The 24,169-nt window shown below is 40.6% G+C and overlaps 3 protein-coding genes across 3 annotated transcripts in view; all 3 read right to left on the bottom strand.

The window, feature by feature from the left end:
* Positions 1-552: 552 nt before the first annotated feature.
* Positions 553-1,906, bottom strand: foxi3b (forkhead box I3b; the record flags this gene model as incomplete). Its single annotated transcript, XM_083890927.1, has 2 exons — positions 553-1,127; positions 1,306-1,906. 2 exons carry the CDS (start codon positions 1,904-1,906, stop codon positions 553-555), a joined length of 1,176 nt encoding a protein of 391 aa, XP_083747053.1.
* Positions 1,907-13,484: 11,578 nt separating this feature from the next.
* Positions 13,485-16,075, bottom strand: LOC310928306 (protein Wnt-8a-like; the record flags this gene model as incomplete). Its single annotated transcript, XM_083890829.1, has 6 exons — positions 13,485-14,042; positions 14,553-14,695; positions 14,831-14,956; positions 15,649-15,778; positions 15,890-15,923; positions 16,011-16,075. 6 exons carry the CDS (start codon positions 16,073-16,075, stop codon positions 13,485-13,487), a joined length of 1,056 nt encoding a protein of 351 aa, XP_083746955.1.
* A 516-nt stretch (positions 16,076-16,591) lies between these two features.
* The window catches only part of LOC310928305 (protein Wnt-8a-like), a gene marked incomplete at both ends in the record, with an annotated part of 109,002 nt that continues 101,424 nt past the window's right edge, over positions 16,592-24,169 (bottom strand). Inside the window, 6 exons of the mRNA XM_083890828.1 lie at positions 16,592-17,158; positions 17,284-17,426; positions 17,516-17,641; positions 17,965-18,103; positions 18,250-18,283; positions 18,390-18,531. Of these exons, the coding sequence (XP_083746954.1) occupies positions 16,592-17,158; positions 17,284-17,426; positions 17,516-17,641; positions 17,965-18,103; positions 18,250-18,283; positions 18,390-18,531 (1,151 nt within the window). The remainder of the gene's footprint in view (positions 17,159-17,283; positions 17,427-17,515; positions 17,642-17,964; positions 18,104-18,249; positions 18,284-18,389; positions 18,532-24,169) is intronic.

The raw sequence follows: 24,169 nt of genomic DNA, 5'->3' as shown, positions 1-24,169 counted from the left end.
TATGTACACAGAACAATCAGCAGTCTTGTATATCAGACTACAAGACTGTCAGTCATCAGAGATTTTAACTTAAGGAAAACAAGTCTGTCTTTGAGTGTACACAAAATGTAGACAATGGTGTAATTTAACTACACCTTTAAATGTGCTGTCTGTGCACTGTATGTGTGAGAATTACAGCGTGGAATGACCTGATGTCAGCAGATCACATTTAGAATCTGTTAATGAGTGAGTCAGATCTGATAGAGACTGGCTTTAGGTTGAATAAAAGCTGACTGAGGATCTGATAGAGAGGCTGACAACGGTTTCAGGGAGGGACACTTGTCGACTGCTGCTGCTGACTTAGCTGTTCCTGTGAGAATCAAAGCCGCTGTACTCTGCTGTCACACACTGTAGAGATCTCAACCGTCTCAGTCAGCGCAAACATACTGTGTGTGTGTGTGTGTGTGTATTGTCTTTCACATGAGAACCTCTCTATAAACACAAGTAACAGACAGTATAACTTCCTGTCAAGAGTCTTTTAAAACCAAACGTTTCCCCTGTCATATTGTCTTATCACACCTCTGTGCCCTCTCGATGATAGATGATTCCCGTTGAGCCCAGTGTGGGGTAGAAATGCCCATTGGAGCCAGTGTACTGGCTGAGAATAGGGCTAGTGTACCCTAAGGAAGAGTGGGTAGGGGATGAGGAGAGCACAGGGGGAGCTGGCACTTGTGGTACCCACTCTGGCCCCACTGAGTTGGGGGAGTAGTTAATAAAGCTTCCAGGCTGTGAAGGTCTGGGCCCATCTAAAGGAAGATTAATCTGCAGTGGCCGGCTTAACCCATCGCCTCCCACCTCAGTGGCTGATGCAGATGTCACACCAGACATTTCTGACAAAAAACTGCTCAGACAAGGTGCAGGACCCGATGATGTCGGTGATGGGATCCTGTCCGGTGTGGGGGACATGCTAAGGGCAGGGTTTCCAGAGTGTTTAGGGCTGCCTCTCTCACTGTCGCCTGATTCTGGAGCCCCTGAACTGCTGTCACCACCGGGGAGGGTGTCAGACTTTCTCTTTCTTTTGCGGCGGAAGTTTCCATTGTCAAACATCTTTTCACAGTTTGGGTCAAGCGTCCAGTAGTTGCCCTTTCCTGTGATATAAGAGGTGACAGTTATGGTAAGGTAAAACAGCATGGAAACAACATCATTATAATCCAACATCAAATAGAAATAATAAAGATGATTAATTTTATGATTATTATTCTCTGTGAGAGAGACAGACATATTAAAAAGTAATAAACATAGTTTGTTTTGCTTTTATAATATTACCTGGATCATCCTCATCTCTTGGCACTTTTTTGAAGCAGTCATTGAGTGACAGGTTGTGTCTGATGGAATTCTGCCAGCCTGCTTTACTCTTGTTGTAGAAGGGGAAGTTGTCAGCGACGTACTGGTAAATCTGACTCAACGTCAGTCTCTTGTCTGGTGCTCCATGGATAGCCATGGCAATCAGAGCAGAGTAGGAGTAAGGGGGCCTCACCAGCTTCATCAGGTCTTCTTGTGAGGGCAGAGAGAACCAGCTCAGCTCCCCTCCTGGGCCTCCAGCTCCAGCTGGACCCAGGTAAGACCTCTGCATGCCATAGTGCTGAGGAACAAAGGGAGGGCCAGGGTTGCCAGAGGGACCAGTCGTAGCCAGGTATGGTGGTGTGTTGATCCCAGAGCCGTTGAACCACAGGTAAGGGTTCGGGGAGGAGGTGGTGTAGTCACTCAGGTCGTAGGATGTCGGAGTGGTGCGCTGAGGACTCGGCAGGGAAGGAGGAGGGTAGTAACAGTCACTGTACATGCTGAGCTCAGGTGGCTCCTGTCCCAGACTGGGGAACTGTGGGCCACATCGAGGAGGAGACTGGCCCTGAGTCTCAAATGAAGACATTTCTAAATTTCCTCTCTTTTTGGTGTCTCTTCTGAACTCCTCGGCTGTCGATGTACTTTTTGTTGATACCAAACAAGTTGTGGAAATTCTGTCAGTCCCTGAAAGTCCTCGTTCAGTCCTTTGTTGGTATTTGAATGCGAGTCTGTTCCAAGTATTAGACTACTCTTCACTTCCCCCTTGTTGTCTGTTTGCCCTTGGTTTATGTCAAGATGTCACCTGTCACACCGGCTTTATCTGTTTCCCTGGAAACACCCATTCTCTTTTGATTGGCTGTTTTCTCCAGGTGAGCTCCCCCCCCCCCCCCCCCCCCTCCATTCTGTCATCTTATGCACAGGTTTTGTTCACCCTCAATCTAATAATGTTCCACTTGAGCTGAGTTCAGTGGTTATTTTTAATGATTATAATGCACATTTATTGAAAGATACTCCATTTTCTGTTTGCTGTATTTAAATGAGGAAGTTTTAAATGACTTTGCCCTTTCTCTTGTCAGCCTTGCTATATTGCACAACTTAGTCAACATGAAAATGAATCTCCCTCTCCTGCAGTGGACATCCTAATATTCAAATAGTCTATTATTAGTTATGTGTTTATTTATTATTTACTGTATTTTAATCACATATCGACATGGTCAGGCAGAAATTACAAATGTGTAACACCACATAGGTCTAATGTTTGTTGTATACATATTTGTATGGAAATGTAAAACTAGGTTCAGAATGAAAAATATAAACACAGGAGAAGCTTGTGACAAATAATTCCAGAAAACCAGGCAGGAACACTATGCAGCATAATGGGATAACATGTTGATATTATATATATATTCTATAAAAATATCGGTAAATTTTATATTATAAGCAAATATAGCGGCTAGTCTTTTTTATATATACAAATATATATATATACAAACTTACAGTGAAAGAATTGTCCTCAGACAATGAGTTCTCACTGCGAGAGACAGGAAACACTATTGGGAAGAATGTTGAAAAAAAAGTTTATATGTATATATATATACATATAAACTTTTTTTAATAGAAAAAAAAAAAAGTTGTATATATTTATGTATATATACATATACACTTTTTTTATATATATAAAAAAAGCTTATATGTATACATTTATACTTTTTTTTATTTAAAAAAAAAAGTTGTATATATTTATATATATGTATATATATATATATATATACATCTTTTTTTTCAACATTCTTCCCAATAGTGTTTCCTGTCTCTCGCCGCGAGAATTCATTGTCTGAGGACAATACTTTCACTGTAAGTTCGTCAACGTTTTTCTTTAATTATTATTTAATGAACAGCTCTTAACACCACAGTCTGCTTATTAAAACTGCGTCTACTCGTGGAAAAGGTTTAACTAGTTAAAACGTCAGTTTGGCGTCAGTTTGGACGTTGATAGTTAGCTACCAAACCTTTAGCATGGTCTGCTCTGTCACCTGTCATCAGGACTGAGCCTATTAGCTTTAGCATTAGCGTCGGTGCATCTGTTTGATGAACTGTCGGCTTGTGACACAGATGGCCGAGTCGTCTTCGCCACCCGAGCGTCTTCAGGAAAACAAGGAGGACATGTTGGAGCTAAACAACGATTTAGAGAGCATGATTGAAGCCACTGAAAACATATCAGGTATGTATAACCGCATTCTCTATGTCGTTTAGTACAATACTCTGCTAAACTTCATGTAGCCTACCATTACAGTAAAGATGGATTTCAGAGTGGCACAAGCTCTCAAACTGCGTCTTACTTGAGTGGCAAAAATTATTATTTATCATCTATTTTGATAAGGGCGTTTTACTGGGAATACCTGTAACTGCATATTTTTGTTGATTGTGTGGTGTGTTTTAACACGTTATCTGGGTCAAACAACTAATTGATAAATCGAATTACAACAATGGATTAGTTGTAAGTAGTAGTAGTAGTAGTAGTTAGTTGCATGGTAACTTATTGTTTATAGATTCTGTATCCCTGCTCTTGGTGGACACATGCGATTAATGTGATTTTAACGCAATGATTGTGTCATTTATGCATAAATGCGCTTTAATTTTATATGCTGTCTTTACACTGTTTTGACTGTACACACTATGCCCATGTTGTATAGTTTCAGTTCAAACTGGTTATATTGCATATACTCCTGTTTTCTTTTTTCCCCCACAACTTTTTCCTTTAAATATTTTATGTTGTTTAAAATTTCAAATGTCCATTTATTGCCTTTACTCTTTTTCCATTGGTGTTGTTGTAACATTGTACATTTCCTCATCTTGGAACTAAAATAAAGATTGTTTTTAATCTTATCAATCTGTCGACCCGCAGTGCAGTTGACCTGGATGGCATATGACATGGCTGTGCTGCGGACTAGTCCTGAGCTTGGAGTTCTTATGAAGAATCTGGAGGAAGCCTGTGACCGATGCAGAGTGGCTGTGTATGGAGAACGTCACCAGGAGCCTGAGAGGGACGAACGTCCTGAAACTGCTGCTGCGACATGTTCTCACATGTGATGTTGTTTTCAGTTTCCACTTCAAAGGAATTGCACAGAGGAAAAGGAGGGAAGCTTGTTAAAGTAGTATCACACTGAGTTGTAATTGTATTTTGCTTTAAGTAAACACTGTACTTAATGTAGTGCTCTTATTCCTTAGGAGAAACAAAATATTTGTGTATTGTGTATTCAGATTTGTAGCATATTGATGTTAGGTTTAGGCAATCTCTTTGTACTAAAGTGATTTGATGCATTTACCTTGTTAAATTAATAAATAAATACAAGCAAAGAATGGGAATGTGTTCTGTTGTATTTATTTTTTAATATTTATTTAATAGACCTGTTTTTCCTTTACTAATATCATGTTTTCATCAATGTTTGACTTCAAGTCAAGTTTCTGATGAGGTTTGGTTGTTTTACAGATGGAAAACACAGAGAAGACCAGAGAGCGCGTCGCAACCACTGACATGGATGTGGAAAACATCCTGAAAGGCCTGGACTCCCTGACTAACTCTATGACCCAAATAGCATGTAGGTTTAACTTTATATCCCTGTCCACACATTTAACACCTCCAAATGTCGGTAAGATGACCCTGTTGATTTACAAATATGCAAATCGTATGACGTAACCGTTATCCTAGATCTGAAATGTGATAGCCAAAAATGAATTATTGTATACCCAACTGTTGCACAGCTTATCCTTGCTTGAAGATGTCAGTGGTGTAAAGATACATGCTAATCCATGACGTCTGTCAGATTGCACCCTCCTGATGGATAGATAGGAGTAACTGAAGGTTTAACACATGGGTTTTTCGTCATGCTGTTTGATGTGAGGCACAATGTTGAAACTTCTTATTCTTTGCCATGGGGGACAGATGCAGGGAAAGTGGCAGTCAGCTTAATAGTCATATTGTGTTGTCTAAATTGCAACTGTGCACTCGCTTTGAACTTAAAAGCATTTTTTATTCAACCTATTTTTTTTTTATTTTTTTTTAAATGAACAAAAAAATATATAATTCAAAGCTCTATTGTTTACTGTATTGGGAGTAGAATAAATTAACAACTTGTTCCAAGTAAATTGATTGATAACTTATGCTTTTTGGACAACTATAACTTGAAGGCATTTATAAACGTTTGTGTTCCGCCTGCAGTGCGAACCCAGCTGAAGCAGTGTGACCTGATCATTTGTATCGGCTGTCCTGACAAGCAGGCATTTCTGCGAGGCAGTGAAGCAGCGGCCCCCAGCTTGAAGAATGGAGGTAATGCTCAGTGTAAACACAGTTTTCATCAAGTCATCCACTCTGCAAATGTTTTTTTTTTTAATTCTCTCTCTGTTTTAAAGTGTATGTGAAGGCGCCATAAAAGACATGACACTGGCTTGTTGGGACATTTATTTGGATTTAAAAGTCTTCTAAACTAGAAATATGTGTAGTACCACAAATTAACATAGAGAAACACTAAAACAGACGCAAACGCCCATGAGACCCGGTGCCGGTTGCTGGTTAGAGTCCCGCAGCGTGCAGCACACAACATTGGCTCTGCGCTTCAGAGGTCTGGTCTGTGGCATCAGTGAGCTGCAGTGGTGTGTGTGCGATAGCTAATCATCTCTTTCGCCCTGGGGAGACTGCAGCACAGCAGCATACACAAACATGACAGTGACCTAATGAAGTATTGCAACACAAGTCAGCATCAGACCCTCCCTAAGGTGCACCACTAGATGTGAACTGGGTTTTCTCTGAGAGAGCACACCAATATTTCCCTCTCATTTTAACAGTTATTAGACACACAGGTGTCGTCTCTTTTTAGTTTACCTTGGTTGTGTTGCAGTCAGTGCTAAGGGAGTCGTAGTCTCCTTGGTTATGGGTCCTAATGTTTTGCACTTTGCCTTATTTCAACAGCATCTGGGTGTAAGGATGCTCAGCAGAGCCGTTTGAGCTGTCCCTCACCACTAATGCCCAATTCCACATACATCCCTATGATGTTTCAGTTGTACACTTGTATTTATGTATGTTTGTTATACTCCTTCAGGGAATGGCCGAGAAATGTGAGTCTGTGGCAGCACTCGACCTTGTTGAACTCTCTGACGTCGAATTCAGCTTGATGCCTGGTCACCTTTCCTCCATGCCAGCTGCCATCCAAAACCTGGAGTCACCATTAATCATTCATAGTAAGGAAAAAAAACCTTTCTGCTTATTGTTTTTTTTAGGGGGGATAAAAAAAAACCCGAACACAAATATGTTTAACATAACAGTTGTTTTAAACAACATTGTAGTTACCATGTCAGAGAATAAAATCTGTTGACGTTCTCAGAACAGACAAAAGGGCCCCTATTGTTCTTTTTACAGCTTCCCCACCTATATGCAAATGCTCAAAATGTGTGGTCACCTATAATATCATGTGTGCTCTTTACATTACAGATGTGAATATCTCAAGCAATAATTTAAAAGTCGGTCTTAAAGATATCTGGCATATGTAGAGTGCTACTAGCCATTAAAAGTTTTCTTTGGATCTGGACAATGATCCTGATCTAAGTGTTGCTGGAGGTGTTGGAGCACTTCCTATTTGCCACCTCTTCTCGTTCTTTCTTCTTTTTTCTTCTTTTCTAGGTTGAGCTGACACTGCAGGAAGTGGCATGAGTTCACATGTTCTGAGTGGAAAAAAGACATGGCATAATTGAAAAAAAGAAAAAAAATGTACATTCTGAAGAATAAAATGCTTGTTATTTTCCTTGATTGTTTTGACTACCTGTGAGACATATGTGCAGTTCTGGAGGTTCTCAGTTGTAGCCACTTGCTGTGGATGAGCTATGAGCCTTGACAATGCTGCCCTCTTGTGGACATTATGTATGGTGTGAAATGGAAATGCAGCAATATTGAGGCAACATAATGACCAGCACTTACTTGATTTTGGAGGGCTTTTCAGGGATTGGCCACTACTGTTGAGATGCAGATTATTATTGGGAATCAACACACAACCAAATTATTAACACTGTCTTGAATGGTCTTAAGGCCACATTATACTTCTCCGACTGCGTAATGCGTCAAATCGAGCCTTCATACTTCTGCGTCGTGGTGACGGATACACGCTGCAATTTCCCGCCCGATCAGTAGGGGTCGATGCGCAAGGTTGTTGTGCTTCTGGCTACAGTGAGCAATGGTGTCCGAGAGAGAAAGACTGTTGTTGTTGAAACAGTGGCCGTTTCTCACTTTTCTGTGTCACGGAACGCAGTTTTAAGATCATTTGAGGCGAGAAATCGGCCATTTAGAGTCTAAACATGTGCCTTGTGTATTCAGATATGATGTATTTATAGTTTGGCAGCGACGTTGTCGGCGGTGATCAGCTCCGCCTCTGTGGACGCTTGGTGCGCACTGTGAGCCGGCACAGAGCAGCTTCGCTCGGCCTGTCCTGAGGACAAATCACAGCTCTTGCCGTCTCCGTTGTTCCTTGACGGAGTGACGGACACTTAAAAAATATTTCATGCAGTCGGAGACGACGCAGAGGCTCTGTGACATGCTCTGCGTAACCTACATAGAGCACTTTACGCAGGAGTATAAATTGGGCTTCAGGGTTTGTGGAATAGTAAATACAAACATAAGGAAACAATGACCTGGTGTTTTTAAAGATCTCTGAGGGGAAGGGTTGATTCCTGGTTGGTGTGGAAGTGTAATCATTTTTAAAAGATGAACATCATGTGACTACATTTGTTTGTATACCTTATATGTTACCTCTGTGGGGATGGTCTTCACAGCGTCTCTAGAGCCGTCTTGTGGCTCAGTCAGATCACAGATATCGTTGCATAATCATCTATTCCTCCTGGTAGGAACCCTCAAGTTGAATTTCACTTCCAACTTCCTGTCGACAGGACATATGTGTGAGCTAAATAATGAGCATAACGGCCACCAACATCACAACATGCACTTTGGCATAATTTATTAGACGATGGAAAAGAGAAATGGGGAAGATACATGTAGATGGATTGTGGGTGGTATCAAATCCGAGTTTCTGCAATGAGCCCTTTTAATGGGGCACCAACTCTCACAACTGCGCTATCTCGGCAGCATTCTAACTCGAGGCTTAGTTGTTTGAAGTATATAAAGTATGCTGATTTTTAATGACAAACTCTTCAGTCCCAAACTTCTTCCTTCATCCTGTGCAAATTATGTTCTCATGCCCTAAGAAGCAATTGACTTATCTCTATTCCATAGTTGAAGTCTTTTTTTCATCATGACGTGGACCTCAACATGGCTTTGATCTGCACAAAAATAAAAATTTCTTACCTGCAATAGATGGCCCTCTTCTTCTGATCCACTTAATTTATTTCACTTTGGATCTTCGTGATTATTCTACAAAGATACAAGATCAAACTTTCACCCAAATAATGTTACATTAGCACCCAAAAGCATGATGATGATAAGATATTGAAGAATGTATGAAGACCTGTTGTGTATAGCCACGAAATTAACCTTCATGCCTTGACAGCCATTTACTAATGGATTATTTATCAAAAGCTCCGTTTGGTAAACAGATATCAATGAAATGACACTCATGGAATGTAAAAGGATGGATACGTCATTTGCTGTAGACACATTCATATTGTGGACATATTACACAGGGCAGTTTAAGGTAAATGTCAGATGTTAATTTATCTCAACAAGACAAAAGATCTTAGGTATAAAACGTGTGATGTTTTATCTTTGCTGGTCGCCGCCTTCATGTATTCAACAACACTGTTGATTCCTTTCCCCTTACAAACCTCAACCTCACATTTGGACAGACATGCTCCGTAAGCACACACATACTGTATGATGTGTCATTAGTGCACACGCACTGCAGAGAAAGTCTTGGTAAACATAGAGCCTGCTGATTTGTCTGACGTTGTCTGACACTGTGTGGGTTGTGTTGAATGTGTTGTTTTTTCTGCCAGTTATATTCTGGTCTCTATTTTATCAACAGCATAGTCATTTGAAAGGCTGTGTTTGTCAGATCTTTTCCTGCAGCCTGTCCCATGTCAGGCCTCTTGGCATCTCACACCCAGGTGAGAGAGGTGGGAAGAGGGGGATAAGGGGATGATCAATCACGCTCAGATCCCCCTAGACCCTCAGGCATGTCTGGGTGAATACATGAGTCCTGCTGGGGGGTCCTTGTAGGAGATCTCCCACCCTCCCACAGTTTCCCTCCTCTGTCCTGATTGGGAAACATATGGAAGACACAATTCTGCCACTGTAGAGGAGGCATGAAAGAATTTGAAAATAATTGTTGTAATTACAATGCAAGTAAAAGAGCAATTAGTGTAAAGTAATAATCTGAAAGCACAGAGTGGTTACAGTTATCTGAAGGGGACACAAACATATATATTACCATAAAGCTAATTTTGTTGCAAATGTTTTTTTAAGCTTATATTGACGAACGCATGTGGTCATCTTGCTTGCATTGGATGGAACCAATAATGTTACCAAGTGAGAGCAGAGATAAGGGGCAGAGCAGTGAGGGCCTCCAGTAGAGCAAAACCTTCATTAACACACAGCAGGGCATCATGGGAAATACAGGACTTCTCCACAGGCAAACAGACAAATGGGGAAGGATGAGACGGAATGTTTTGGTCTGTGAAAGTGTGACCTGTTCCTTCTTAATCTGAGTCATTGTTTTTTCTACTTGGTGTTTAGTGTTGGTTTCATAAATTTTCAGTCCCTTTCATGGATTTTTTTTTTATCTTAATATGTCCTTAATAAAAGTACATTCACCTAAAACGTCTTGATTTGTGTGGTGTTTGTAGTTTTTCAAATGTGGTCCTTATTGTTTCTTATATCTTGAATGGAGTGAAATCAATATTCAAAATTAGACCTGCACACAGGATTATGATCCAGGGTCCAAACCAGTGCAGTTTCAGGTCCCATGGCTCACTGAGGTCATGCATGTTTTACCTGTTAATATGATAAAATTATGTATTCATGATGATGTATAAGATATTTTGGGGCTTTGTTGGATAAGACTGAAAGGGGGTGAAAGAGAGATGGAGGGAGGGTAAAGACACAGAGGTCAGCTCTGCCATGTGAGTTGGATCCAGTCTCGACACAAAATGTGTTCACTTGTGCAAACAAAGTCATACTTCAAGTTAACTTCTGATATGGTGTTGGTGTTTTTATTTATATGGTTTATAAATCTAGCTCCAGTCTGGCTTTGAGTTCTAACGGGGCTGGATGATGAGTGAAAAGGCCCAAAAATACAGGAGATTCCGGTTTTCAGCATATTTATGGGCACAAATATATGCCAGATATGTCATATCAGTGTGTTTGCACATTGCATAAATGTATCATTGTACAGTACACCAAACCATTGTTCCTATAAAGAATATAAAAAATTATTATATTATAACCCCTCCACTGGCATCAACTTATCTCACTGAGATCTTCCATCATCATACCCCAATGCAAGCTCTGAGGTCAACTCACTAGTTGTTTTTCGAGGTGCCTAAGATCCGACTAAACACTATGGAATGGAAAGAATTGAACTTAAATTTCCCTCGTCTCCATGGCCTGTACTTCAGGATGATAATGTTGTATCAGGGTGTATCTACTTACTTTTATATATATATATTGACTTTGGAACCATGAGTTGCACTGACCCAGATGGGATTTTTTTTTTGGGGGGGGGGGGGGGGGGATTTCTATTTTTTTCGCCGCATTTGCCTGTCTGCCTGTTGGCAGCTTTGACCAAAAACACATTTGGATGAAAATGTTTTGGTGTATGTGGCCCAAGGAATAAATGATGAGTTTTTGTTTGTGATCTGGTTTCTGGATTGTTTTTAAAACTACCGTTAACCTTGTGACACAGGAGAATATACCGACATGTTGGGAAAGTAAGAGGCCCAGGCTTTCTCTAGTTCGATTATGTCGTTACCTCAGTTCTTCGCAATCTGGTGACGTCAGTTGATCTGACATTTCTCAGTCAAACTGGTTGTGTATTGCTTCCACACTAACTGCTCTGAAAAGGGAGTGTAACAGTCATGTAACCAGCCCCCTTTCTGTTAGCCCACACCCCCTCCCCCCTCCAGGGCATTGGACCCCCTGATGAAGGCAATATCCATGCCATCACTCATGATGCTGAGCCTGTGACAGATTTATGACACGTCCAGCTGAGAGGAAGATTTTTGGAGATACAGGGGGTAGAGGCAGGAAGGAGGCAAATGAATGACTCCTTTAGACACAGATAGGCCAGTGGGCGGAGACGAGGCTCCTCTCAGACCTAATTACTTTTTTATTAAATTATAAGCTTATAAATGAACTTTGCGTTCAATGTGGAATGTGAATCATGCTTCTTTTTTTTTCTTCTTCTGGATGGATTCACTGTCGTAGAGCAGGATCTCGGTCAGTGTGAGAACCTGTAAATGGAAATCAAATTTCTCTCTTTGACAGTGAGTCAACACGTCCCCCCTCCCAAGCTTTGATGTATTGTGATACATTTGCGTTGCCTGTGGGATGTGACAAAGGCCAGGATAGGCAGGATTATCAGGCCAAATACCCTCTAACTTGTAGAAGTGGAAATACTTCTTCCTAATTTGTCTTTCAAAGCCTCGCTGCTCTTTGAATGAATCAATACACATTGACATCAAAGTGGTAGTGGATCAACACCTTGGTTAGGTGTGGAATGCACCATGTTATCCATGTAATCCGCTGTTAGTGTATTCACTTCATTCTTATTCTAACAGACAAGTTGTGTTGACCTGGGATTTATTAAAGTCCATGTGTTAAGCATTTAGTCAGGTTTATTGGCAGAAATTCAATATGCTACCCATAAGTGTGTCTGTATTAGCCTTAGGGCAGCAATGATTATTCGATTACTTAAGCTGCAGCAATTTTATCTTTGTTTTTTTTAAATAATTAAACTGGCTCTCTGATTTTTCAGCTTCTTCAGTTTGAGTGTGTGTGTAAACTTGGGAGACACCGTCACCTTTTTTTTTTTTTATGACATTTTATGGACCAAATAAATAATGGATCAAACCAAAGAATAATCAACATATTTATTAAATGTGCCTGAGACATGACATGGGGAAAAAAAAACAACCTCTAAATACTATTTTGTTCCCACGATAGGTAAAGTGTGTGCACAATATACTGATGTGGCCATGCAATACTAATTTGTTCCCGCCCCAATTCAGCAAGGCAGAGGTGAGGTTACGTTGCTACCTGTAAAGTAACCTGGCTGTTAATATTCTGATTAAATGCCTCTCGCTATTAATGATTCCTTGCAATGCCAGGCTTTTGAGAATATCTTTCTTCTATTCTCAAGCTAAAATAAAAACTCTATGTTATTCATTAATAACATTATTAGAATGTTATTAATTTTGAGGTGGATTTTTCCCAGGTTTTCCGGTTTCCTCCCACAGTCCAAAAACATAAAAACATGCAATATGGGGATTAGGTTAATTGGACACTAATTGACCTGTGAGTGTTAGAGTGGATGGTTGTCTGTCTCCATGTAGCCCTTTGATGGAATGGCAAACTGTCCGGGGTGTTATTGCCCTATGTCAGCTGAGATTGGCACAGCGACCCTCATGTGGAGGATGAAGATGGATGGATGGATGGACATTCCACCTATTTTGTAGGAATGAATTAGTTGTAGTAGAAGTTTTTGTTCCCCATGTCATGGGGCTTGGTAAATGTGAAAACAATCGTTAGATGCAGTGCTAATAAGTGTATAATTCTTTCTTCTTCTTAAAATTGTTGCCTTTTTATGTGCGAAAGTCAAGGGCTTTGCTTTATGGATGCCGCCATCTTATGCTGTATTTTGAAGCAGAAACACTAATCAAGAATGACATCTTCTCTGACATGCAAAGGTGGAAAGGGAGGGATGAGCATTTGTTACATTCTGCTGTTTCACCATTAGATGTCACAAATTCTTTAACGCAGGAAATTTAAGTTCTATAATTCTGCTGACTGAATGAAAACATGGCATTGTTTTTAATTATTCTTTATTTATTTTGATCATAAATAGAAAGTCAATTCTTTATACAAGTACAAATGAGAAAAAACATGATTGAAAAGTGCAAACAGATGTTCAACAAGACATAAAACGGATTCATATAACTTATGTTTGTGATTATTTGGGTCCTCGGTGCCTCCATCTAAAGCCATGTCCCTCTCCAGCTTCCCTTCTGGCGCACAAATGTTTGACAATCACCTGGGAGCAGTTGTCACAGTTCACCTTGCAGCACCAGTGGAACTTGCAGTTGCAGCTGCTCACCACCTCTGTGCGCCTCTCCTCCACCTTCAGGCCACATTCATGGCACAGCCTGCGGCAGCTCCTCCTCTCCCACTGGGTCAGACCCTCACCATGCTGCACACACTCGCGGCCCTCGGTGCCGTAAAGGCCCAGGCTGACATTCCTCCTGCAGTAGTCCGGAGAGTCCTCCAGGTAGAGGAGCTCAGTTTTGGCAATGCTGCCGAATGCGTCCATGATGGCACTGCGGCTGTCCGCGCTGTTGCCCGCTCTCATGCGCTTTTTGTCAATGTCCAGCTTTTGTGCATTGTGGTGTTTGATCTTCAAGTAGTTGCCAATCTCTCGGAAATCTGACAACTGCATCCAGCACGTTTTGACACTGCAGCTCTCAGACATACCGTGGCATCTGCAGATGCGCTTCATTGTTGCCTTCACAGCCTGTTGGAAATCAGGAGGAAACAATTTAATTACTGCGAATGACCAGACTGTGTGTGTTTGTTTGTGTGTGTGTGTGTTTTTCAGTATGAAAAGTGAAGGCTGGGGAGTTGTTCAGAAGTAGCAGATCTGCCAGTAAGTTAACATTTTCCTAAAGAGTTAAGGGTTTCAATCACTAGTTTGTGGTCTTCTTCAATAGGATGTGATGTACATTTTGTAAAAGGATGTTCTCATATAAAGGAAAATAGACAAACTAGATATGTGCTGACAACACATATAAGTTAATTTTAGTGTGATTGACAGCTGTTTTTTCCAGTAAGTGCCTGGTTGCAGGTGATGTCTGTGAACATCTGGTTGCAAAAGATTACATGTTAGTCAAACCTCAAAGCTTTAGAAAGGAGTATATCACCTCCATCAAGAAACATATTCCCTTTTTTATATACAGTACAGTCCATGTGAACGGCTTAAAAAACTGCAGTGTGAGATTTAGTGATTGTGAATTATATTACCCACCAACCGTCCGGCCTCATTGTTGTGTAAGTTGACTGCAGCCCTGGAGTCCTGACCAGTCTCTTGTGCGTCCACATACTGTCTGGAAATCCTCTCCCCGAAATCCACGTTATCACTGCAGCCACCCCACAACCAGCCACGACCACCTGCCACACACAAAACACCACTGCAAATAAAATCACCAACTTCATCACTATAAAAGAAAATACCTTGTTTAAAAAAAAAAAAAAAAAAAAGATTTAAGTCCTATGTAATTCTTTTTATTATTATTTTTTTCTCACCTATTTTTCCATTCTTGGAGACATCACAGCCACAGTTGTCCAGGTCTCCCAGACTACAGTTCCTGGTAAGAGTGTACATGACCCCTGCTGCACTGATGGCATGGATGAAGGAAGTCTCTCTTGTGGCTGTGAACATGCAATCATATATATTTATTAATGATCAATAAGAAAGACATTTTTAGACTTCAAAGTTAAAATAATTAGGTCAAAAGTATACAATTAATGTGAAAATTTAAAAAACTATCACATGCAGCTTTTTTTATTGTTATTATTTCTTTTAAAACCTGCACTGCACTTTCTTTATCATCATATATATAAGATATGTTTTACAATTTTGTGATCATTGGCGTTTTGGATTTAAATGGTATTACTGAAAGTTGGTCTTATTTATGACCAAGGTGTCAGAGTTTAACTTATAGTGTATGTAATCGCGTAAGCATGACTTAAATAAACTGGTGTAATAGACCTTTTTCACAGCAAATAGTTTTTGCCTTTTCACAGCAATGTTTTATTTTTATACTGCCTGGTCATTATAGCTTTGTTATAAATGACACATCTAATGGTGGCCAAAGACGTTTGCATATGTAATGAGCCATAGTACTTTTTGTACTGTACCCATATACAGTTTTATGTCATGTATTTATCAACAACTAAGGTGCATTTTACTCATTAATGTAATATTTTAGTTTTATAATTCAATTTATGATGGAACATTGTACAAACTACATGGTCTGACCAGATAATAAAATACAGAGCACTTTTTAAACGTGTTTAAATATAAATTCCTGAAGGAAATGCATGTTTGTGTCTGCACCTACCGCGTCTTAGCCCTTTGAGCTGAGTGGCGCTGTCAGGACAGTTCCATTTGTCCCACGCAAACTGTTGTTTGCACTCCTCAATCCCACTGTGCGCGCCCACCTGCACACTCCTTGCATAAGTGAGATAGGCCTGCGGGAGAGGTAGTGACAGTTATTCTCTTTAATTTATGTTTTTCCCCATCTCAATCACATTTTGAGTTCTTATTTGACTCGGTAAAAACAATCCAGCTTTTCTTTTTACCTTAGGTCCCGTCATTAGAAAGTTACTGGCCACCCTTAGGAGAAGAGAGAGCATAAATAATCAGATACGTTTTAACTTTACGCATACATGAAAAAGTGGAAATACGGTAATCGTTTCTTACCAAGCATGTCCCGGACACGTTTTGTACAAAAGAGGCAGCAGGAGCCAGAATATAAACTGCACCATTTCCATCTGCTGAAGCTCAAAACGTGGAGAGATCTGCTAATTTTGACCCTGCCTGCTCAAACTCTCTTGAATGAATGAAGAACAAATGGGACTCCCGTGCTTTGTCCCTCAAGGTTCGAGAAAGCTGATTGGGTGACAGGTTCAGGAAACGCCTTATGCGCACTTCAAAGGCTGCCATCACAGGTCACGGTTTATTTTCTTCCGCGATATGACACCAGGCCACCAATAAACAAACTATCAACAGATTCACTAACGAACCAGACGAGAGTCATGACTATAATTAAAATATTTATTAACATTTTCAATTTGTACAAATAAAATAGACAAACACAACAAAACCAAGCACGGATAGGGAAGGTTTGGTTCTCACCCTGCATATATACAATCAGGATGAACTCTCATTAAGATAAAGTGCATTAAAATCTTCAATTAACTTGACAGAAAGAAACTGTACAATGCTCATTTGTGTCCATAAATGAGCAGAATTGGCTGCATAGTCTTTGCAACAGATAAGGATCAGTGCCGGCGCGCACGGTGCCTGCGCTTGACTTTATTATGCTGTTTCCTCCCGCTCTCTTTGCGCGCACAGTAATATTTGGTGACAATCTGCGTGCATTTGTCGCACCTCACTGTGCAGCACCAGTGGAACTTGCAGTTGCAGCTGCTGACTACCGCGATGCGCTTCTCCACCACTCTGAGGCCGCACTCATAGCACAGTCTGCGGCAGCTCTTCCTCTCCCACTGGGACATGTTCTTGTTCCCCTTCAGACACTCCCGTCCCTCGGTGCCCTGGAATCCAATGCTCTGGTTCTTGAGGCAGTAGTCCGGGGTATCCTCCAGGTAGACGAGCTCCGTCCGTGGGATGCCACGAAACGCGTGCGCAATGCCTCCCCTGTTGTCTGCGCTGTTCCCAGCCCTCGCGGGCTTCTTGTCCATCTCTAGCTTCTTTGCTTGTTCGTGCTTCTTCTTCAGATAGTTTCCAACCTCCCTGAAGTCTGCCAGCTGCATCCAACAGGTTTGGATGCTGCAGCTCCCAGACACTCCGTGACACTTGCATGCTTTCCTCATGGTGCCTTTCACTGCCTGCCAAGAGGGGAAGAAGTTTAGAATGTGTTTAGAATGTTTTTTTACTCCAAAATGTCACTTGGTTAGTTATACATCCCTCAATTTGAAAACATAGTCATAATAACTCTATAACCACATCTTACCAGTCTGCCTGCCTCGTTGTTGTGCAGGTTGACTGCTGCGCGCGAGTCATGTCCACCTTCCAACGCGTCCACAAACTGCTTGGAGATCTTCTCTCCAAACGCCACATTATCACTGCAGCCTCCCCAAATCCACCCTCTCCCACCTGGAGATGAGGAATACGCATTATTATTCAGTTCCAAAAAGATAAAATGTTACACAATATAGACAAAAAAATGTATAAAAAATGTTAACCTGTTTGTCCAATTCTGGAGTCATCGCAGCCACAGTTCTCGAAGTCCCCCATACTGCAGTTCTTGGTGAGCGTGTACATCACTCCGGCCGCGCTGATTGCGTGGACAAAAGACGTTTCCCTTGTGGCTGCAGTGGGTTATAAAGAAAACAGACCATGATGTTGCTGTCTAATGTAATTAGGCACAATCGCGCAATAGCTGCATATACTGTGCGTAAAAGGCGCGTATGCGTTAAGACATCCTAGAACACTAATACAGTAATAGTTGTCAGCACGCTGGCCTCTAAGAATAACTCGTGTGTCTTTCTCTCCTCTCCATGGAGGACAGAGCGCAGAGCAGCTGCAGAACTAAATGATAAACTTCTAGCTGACAGATGCTGGAATTGAACTCATCACCACATAACCCCGCAGCAGCATATGATACAAAGATACGGGTAAGAAAGTGCATTACCACTTCGAAGGCCGTTGTGTGTGGATAATTGGAGCGTGCTCTCTGGACAGTTCCATCTCTCCCAGGCAAACTGGTGTTTACACTCCTGTATCCCACTCTGTGCACCCACTTGCACACTGCTGGCATAGGTCAGAAAAGCCTGGGGAGAGAAAGCAAATGACTTTGTTAATATTGTTGCATTTAAATGATAATAATAATAATAAGATACATCTTTATTAAAACCAAATGACTTGGACATCCTGAGTTTTACGCGAAGATTTGCTGAAATAGACAATAATTATTTACCTTAGGTCCAGTCATGAGGAAATTATTCACGGTCCTGCAGACAGAGAACAAGAATGTCATGTTAATCCCATGTCATGCTAGCAGCAAAAGTAACAGTACACTGTGTATGAAATCAATTCATCCAAAATTAACCGACATACCAAGCCATCGCAAACTGAAAGTGACAGCACACGGATAAAGCCAAAGCTGTGAGGAGGTTTAATGGTCCCATAGCTGTATTTCCAAGCTGAGGCCCTGCGTGTTCCTCTCCCAGATGTAGAGGACCAAGAGGGAAGACGGCGACTGAGGATGCAGCCAGACCCCACGCTGATGATATTTATATGGCCCTTGTCTCTTTGATTGACAGATTTGTCCTGCAGGTAACGTTTCGCTGTGAAAAAAGTGTCAACGACGACGCTGATTGCCGCCGTCTACTCAGAAGTGCACTTCAAAGAAATGACGCAGACCATTAAACAGCGCCTCATCCATTCACCTGTTCGTTCCCATGGCTCTAATCCAGCGACGCTTTTCCCACGAATTAAAACACACGCATGAGGTTAAATTATAGGAAGCTTCAACCTCATCACACAGCCATTAAGTTCCAGGCGTATTAAAGTTTAAGAGTTAACATGACAGGAGTCACAGATAAACACATTCTATTATATTATAGTGCAGTTTTATTAATCGATGATGTAAAGTGAGTTGCAGTGTCTACAAAATGTGTCTTCTTCTAAAACATTGAAACAGCATATGTATACATGAAGGTAATGCTGCAGTGACTGCGTAGTTGGAACCGTTTGGGAAATGGCACCAGTGTCTCAGGGGGAGAGACGGTGACTACAAAGCCATAAAGTCTTTCAGGCCGTGACGGTATATAGTCATGTAAATATTGCCTCACACATCGGCGACATTGGCATCGTCGTGATAATAGGATAATAGATGTTTCCCTGAGACACAACTTGGTGTGAAAACAGTCTGGAATTTACAGGAGCATAAACACATAAGCGCTTTAATGTTTCAGCAATTAAACACTAAGTTAGTTCGTTGGTAAACGTCGACTGTAAAATGTTGGTGGAGTTCAACAAACTGGATTAAAATGCTAACAAACTCCAGATTATCCACAGAGTTGCTGATCATTCTCTATAATCACTGCCATCATCAACACTCATGCCAGTTTCTGTCATTTCATGTCCACACTGTGATTCGATGGGAGAGAAATGGCCGAGTCAGTTGATTGCTATTACACATAATTTTAAATTAAGCGGCTTAACACTTTTTCAAATCCCCATTTACCCACTCAAAATCCCTGAAAGCGCATCGATTCACTCAGCGCTGTGGACAATAGTCGGACTCCTGCATGGGCGAGGTCCGTGAATAGGCGAAGGTGTAGGTGAGGATAATCCCGACTAATTAGATATCACCCACATTCTATGCGGCAATAAGACTGAAACCTAGAGCCCCTTATCACCTGCCCGAGAAATAATACACAGCGATTAAAAAAAATCAATCTGAGCCGCTTAATAATAAACTATTTTAATGGTTAAATAACACGCACGCAACAATGGCGATATCTGCGGCTGGGCGTGTTTTTTTTGTTTTTTTTTTACATCACATTACATTAATCGAAACTCTAGGACAATCACTTGGGCTGTTAAGTGACATTTAATTACACATGTATTCATTTAAACAAACAAACAAACATATTTTTGGGCTTTTATGCTCCGGTAAACAGTATATAAATCCACTGTGTGCATGTTACAATAACATGGCGATTAAAAACGCAACTTAATTAAATTGTTGTACCAGACATCTCAGACACATTGCGCGCATAATGAGTGATTTGCGGCAGCGCAGAGTGTGAGAAATGGAGCAATAAAGGCGCAGGAGGTGACAGCTTCCACAGGTTGAGGGGAGAGTGACAGGACTGCAGACGCCAGCCAGTAACACCAACAATGACACCGGGCTAGAAATTACCATTTTAGTGTTTTATTGTTATTGAATTAAACAAACAGAAAAACAACACAATGAATTATGGCATACGTGCAGATGTATCATACAAAACAATAATAAGGTCAAATACACATTTTATCTCAGATTATGTCCTGTGAAAATGTATTTAGTCATTCTGAGAGGATATTTGTTTTAGCATCTATTTGGGTTGGTTTATTTGACTTGCATTCTTATTGTATGTATTTACTGTTATTTATTGTGATTGTGTACCTGACTCTTATCATGACTTATATAGTGACAATCCTTATCCAGGACCTTTTTTTAATTGCTGTGTTTATATTTTTGTTACCTTTATTTAAATACCTTTATTTTTTCTTGTTACTACTTAAGACCTCACTAAATGATAAAATGCAATAACATTGCAACAACTTATAATTTACCTAAACATTTGCAAACATTACAAGAGAGAGAGAAAAAAGTACAACTTAAATACAAAACAAAATCCACAACATATCATGGTCTGATATTGTATTGATTCTTTGAAACTCTGGATCAAAATGGATATAATGTTGTTGTATTTAACCCTCTGACCACTAGTTGGCAGCAAGCTTTCAGACATTTGAATCTCTCCACCTTCCATTACTGTCCCTAGACCAAACTGTATAATGTAAACATTATTTCCCCCTCACAATAGACTAATATTGTTGGAAATATTTGAAGGACATCACAATATCATCTCAGGTATCAGGATTTGTAGCAGCCCTGTTGTTACTGGTACTGTATGTTAGAGAAAATGATTCTTGTTATTAATTTCACGTTTATTGTGACCCTAATTTATGAGGGTTACATATAACCATGTTGACACAAATGTATTTGTATTTTGCGTATTAAATGTACCTTTAATTACATGTTAGTACATTACACATTTCTCAAATAACATAGATAAAAATATAAACATGAAACAACATCATTTTAGATGAGAATTGCATTTGAATGCAAACTCTAATGAACTAATGAAAATGCTTATTTTCCAAATTATTTTTATTTATTAATATCTTAATTTTTTGGTTAATATTTTGCATGAGATTATCTGGTATTGCTGTCACCAACCCCCACCTCATTCAGCCTTTAATCAGTCTCTGTCCTCCCAAGATCTGCTAGTTAGCATGCTAGTTCCTGTTAGCCACAGCAACAAAAGTACTTTGTCTCTGCCTCCACTACACTAGGTGGCGATATCCTTTGCCTTAGCTTGTTAGTGTCAGTCAGGCAGTTTTCAGTTTAGCTTTTGGCTAATTGTTAGCATCTCACAGGCTAACTCGAGTCTTCCTACCTTTCCTGAACATTAAATATTAAATTATTTAAGCTGACAGAGCATGAAAACAGTGAGCATTACATCAGTCTCTGTTTGGAAAACAAATTAATTTGTTTGATTATAAATATGACACAGATTAATGTGTCCACTTAATTTAAATATCTGCAAATGTCAAAATGCTTTTGTTTTTGTCAAAGCTTTAAAACAATATTTTAAGTGGATTAAGGACAACACCATTAACGCACATTTTGGAAACTGAAACCTCTGAGCATTTGGAATATTCTGCCAAAAGTGATGAGTAAATAATTTAGTCACCAATAATGGATTTTTAATACCAAGTCAACTCCAGGAAAGTGAACTTGAAGCACAAGGAAGTAGGCATACTTAGGAGGTGAGTTTGGGGAATTTGGGCAGTTACTGCACAGTTATTAATGTGATGTTTTCTGTATGGTTGTGTATTTTATACGTTTTTTAAGTGTTTAGTTCATTATTAATATTAATGTTGACAAAAGTAGAGTTATAGAAACATTTGAAAATTTAAAGTGATGAAAACTGTATAAACGAGATAATAATAGTAATAGACTTGGGGCCAATTCCAATCCCTATCTGAACCCTCAATCTTAACCCTAAAGCTTAACCCTTAAGGCCACATTATACTTCTCCGACTGCGTATGCGTTATCCGTCTGCGTCACCACGGAGACGCCTCGAGCCTTTTTACTTCTGCGTCGTGGTGACGGACACGCGCTGCAATTTCCCGCCCGATCAGTAGGGGTCGCTGCGCAAGGTTGTTGTGCTTCAGGCTACAGTGAGCAATGGCGTCCGAGAAAGAAAGAGAGAGAAAGACTGTTGTTGTTGAAACAGTAGCCGTTTCTCACTTTTCTAAACGTGCTGTGTGTGTTAAGATATTACGTATTTATAGTTTGGCAGTGGCGTTATCGGCGGGGATCAGCTCCGCGTCTGTGGACGCTCGGTGCTCACTGTGAGCCGGCACAGAGCACCTTAGCTCAGCCTGTCCTGGGGACCAATCGCTGCTCTTGCCGTCTCCGTTGTCCCTTGACGGAGTGACGGACACTTAAAAAATATTTTGTGCAGTCGGAGACGACGCAGAGGCTCTTCAACAGGCTATGCGTCGACGCAGAGTCTCTGCGTAACCTACGCAGAGCACTTTACGCAGAAGTATAAATTGGGCTTTAATCTTAACTGGCCCTCAAAATCAAGTGTTGAGGGTTATTTTGTCACTTAGAAATGGGACACCCCTTAAAGGTGAAGTAAGTAATTTATAGTGCCATCTAGAGGAGAGGCTGAAATTTACAACAAAGAACTGCTCCTCTGCTCACCCCTTCCTTCCCTGAGCGATACGGTATCCTCAGCCGTTCATATGTCGTCCTCGTCGTCTTTCTCCGTGTCAGCAGATGAGGTTCGTGAGGCAAGGGAGAGGGCGAGCTGCCGCGGCCGTAGCAGACGAAGCGGAGAGAGAGGAGGCGGGACTTCCGCTACAAGTAAAGCGACGCTTGATTTGTTCTCTCGCTTGTGTCTATACAGGCTCCCGTAGAAACATGGCGTCGTGGCAATGCAGTAGCGGCCCGCGACCATGTTATTTTACATGACTTTTTGAAACACTACGAAAATGAAACAAAGAATATTATACAGCGACTAGACAATGCAGGAGCACATAATATCTATACAAAAGTGGATTGTTGGTCATATAAACCCATAAATACTACACAGTGTCCCTTTAAATGCAGATACATCTTCAGACTGTGGGGGGCAGAATAACGCGAAAGCTGCATCCAGTCTGTCAACTCCAATAAAGAAGAAGAAGAACACATTTACGTCAAGATTATTTATTACGTTACGTTTGTCAGTCAAGTTATTAGGTTGTCAGTTAGTTATAAGATGATACTCATACAAATACCACAACCACGGACATATTCAGCTGACAGTTACCACACACCACGGCTTATTGAAAAGTAAACGATAGCAAACGATCACTTGTCCGCACCGGCCGGCTATTGACAAAATATCGTAAAATAAAAATAAATGCTAGCAACAAAGACGTCAGTAATCCATAATATGGGCCTAAACTAAGATAATACATTGGTTTTCATAATTTTTATATCTCTATTAACTTGTATCGCTGCCTTCTGCGCCATCTTTGTTATGTGAAAACACGCAAAGCATTCTGGGTAGCCCTTGTTTGGTAGCCCTTGCTCCCAAGCAAGGTCTCGGAAAATCTCTATATTGAGGGCGATACAGCCCTTAAACTTGCCCCTTAAAATGCATTGCGTGTTTTTCCATAACAAAGATGGCACCGAAAGCAGCGAAACGAGTATGCTACAAATTAAGTATTTTCTTTGTTAATAGAGATATAACAATTATGAAAACCATTTTATTATCTTAGTTTAGGCCCATATTATGGATTACTGACGTCATTGTTGCGTAACATTTAGTTTTATTTTACGATCTTTTGTCAATAGCCAGCCAGTGCAGACAAGCGATCGTTTGCTATTGTTTACTTTTCAATAAGCCGTGGTGTGTGGTAACTGTCAGCTGAATATGGTTGTGGTATTTGTATGAGTATCATCTTTTAACTAACTGGCAACCTAATAACTTGACTGACAAACGGATCGTAATAAATGATTGTGACGTTAATGTGTTCTGCCTCTTTTTTGGAGTTG

The sequence above is a fragment of the Microchirus variegatus genome, assembly GCF_963457635.1.
Source record: "Microchirus variegatus genome assembly, chromosome: 6".
Classification (NCBI taxonomy): domain Eukaryota; kingdom Metazoa; phylum Chordata; class Actinopteri; order Pleuronectiformes; family Soleidae; genus Microchirus; species Microchirus variegatus.
The sequence above is the reverse complement of the archived record's forward strand: the minus strand, read 5'-3'. Positions and strand labels throughout refer to the sequence as shown.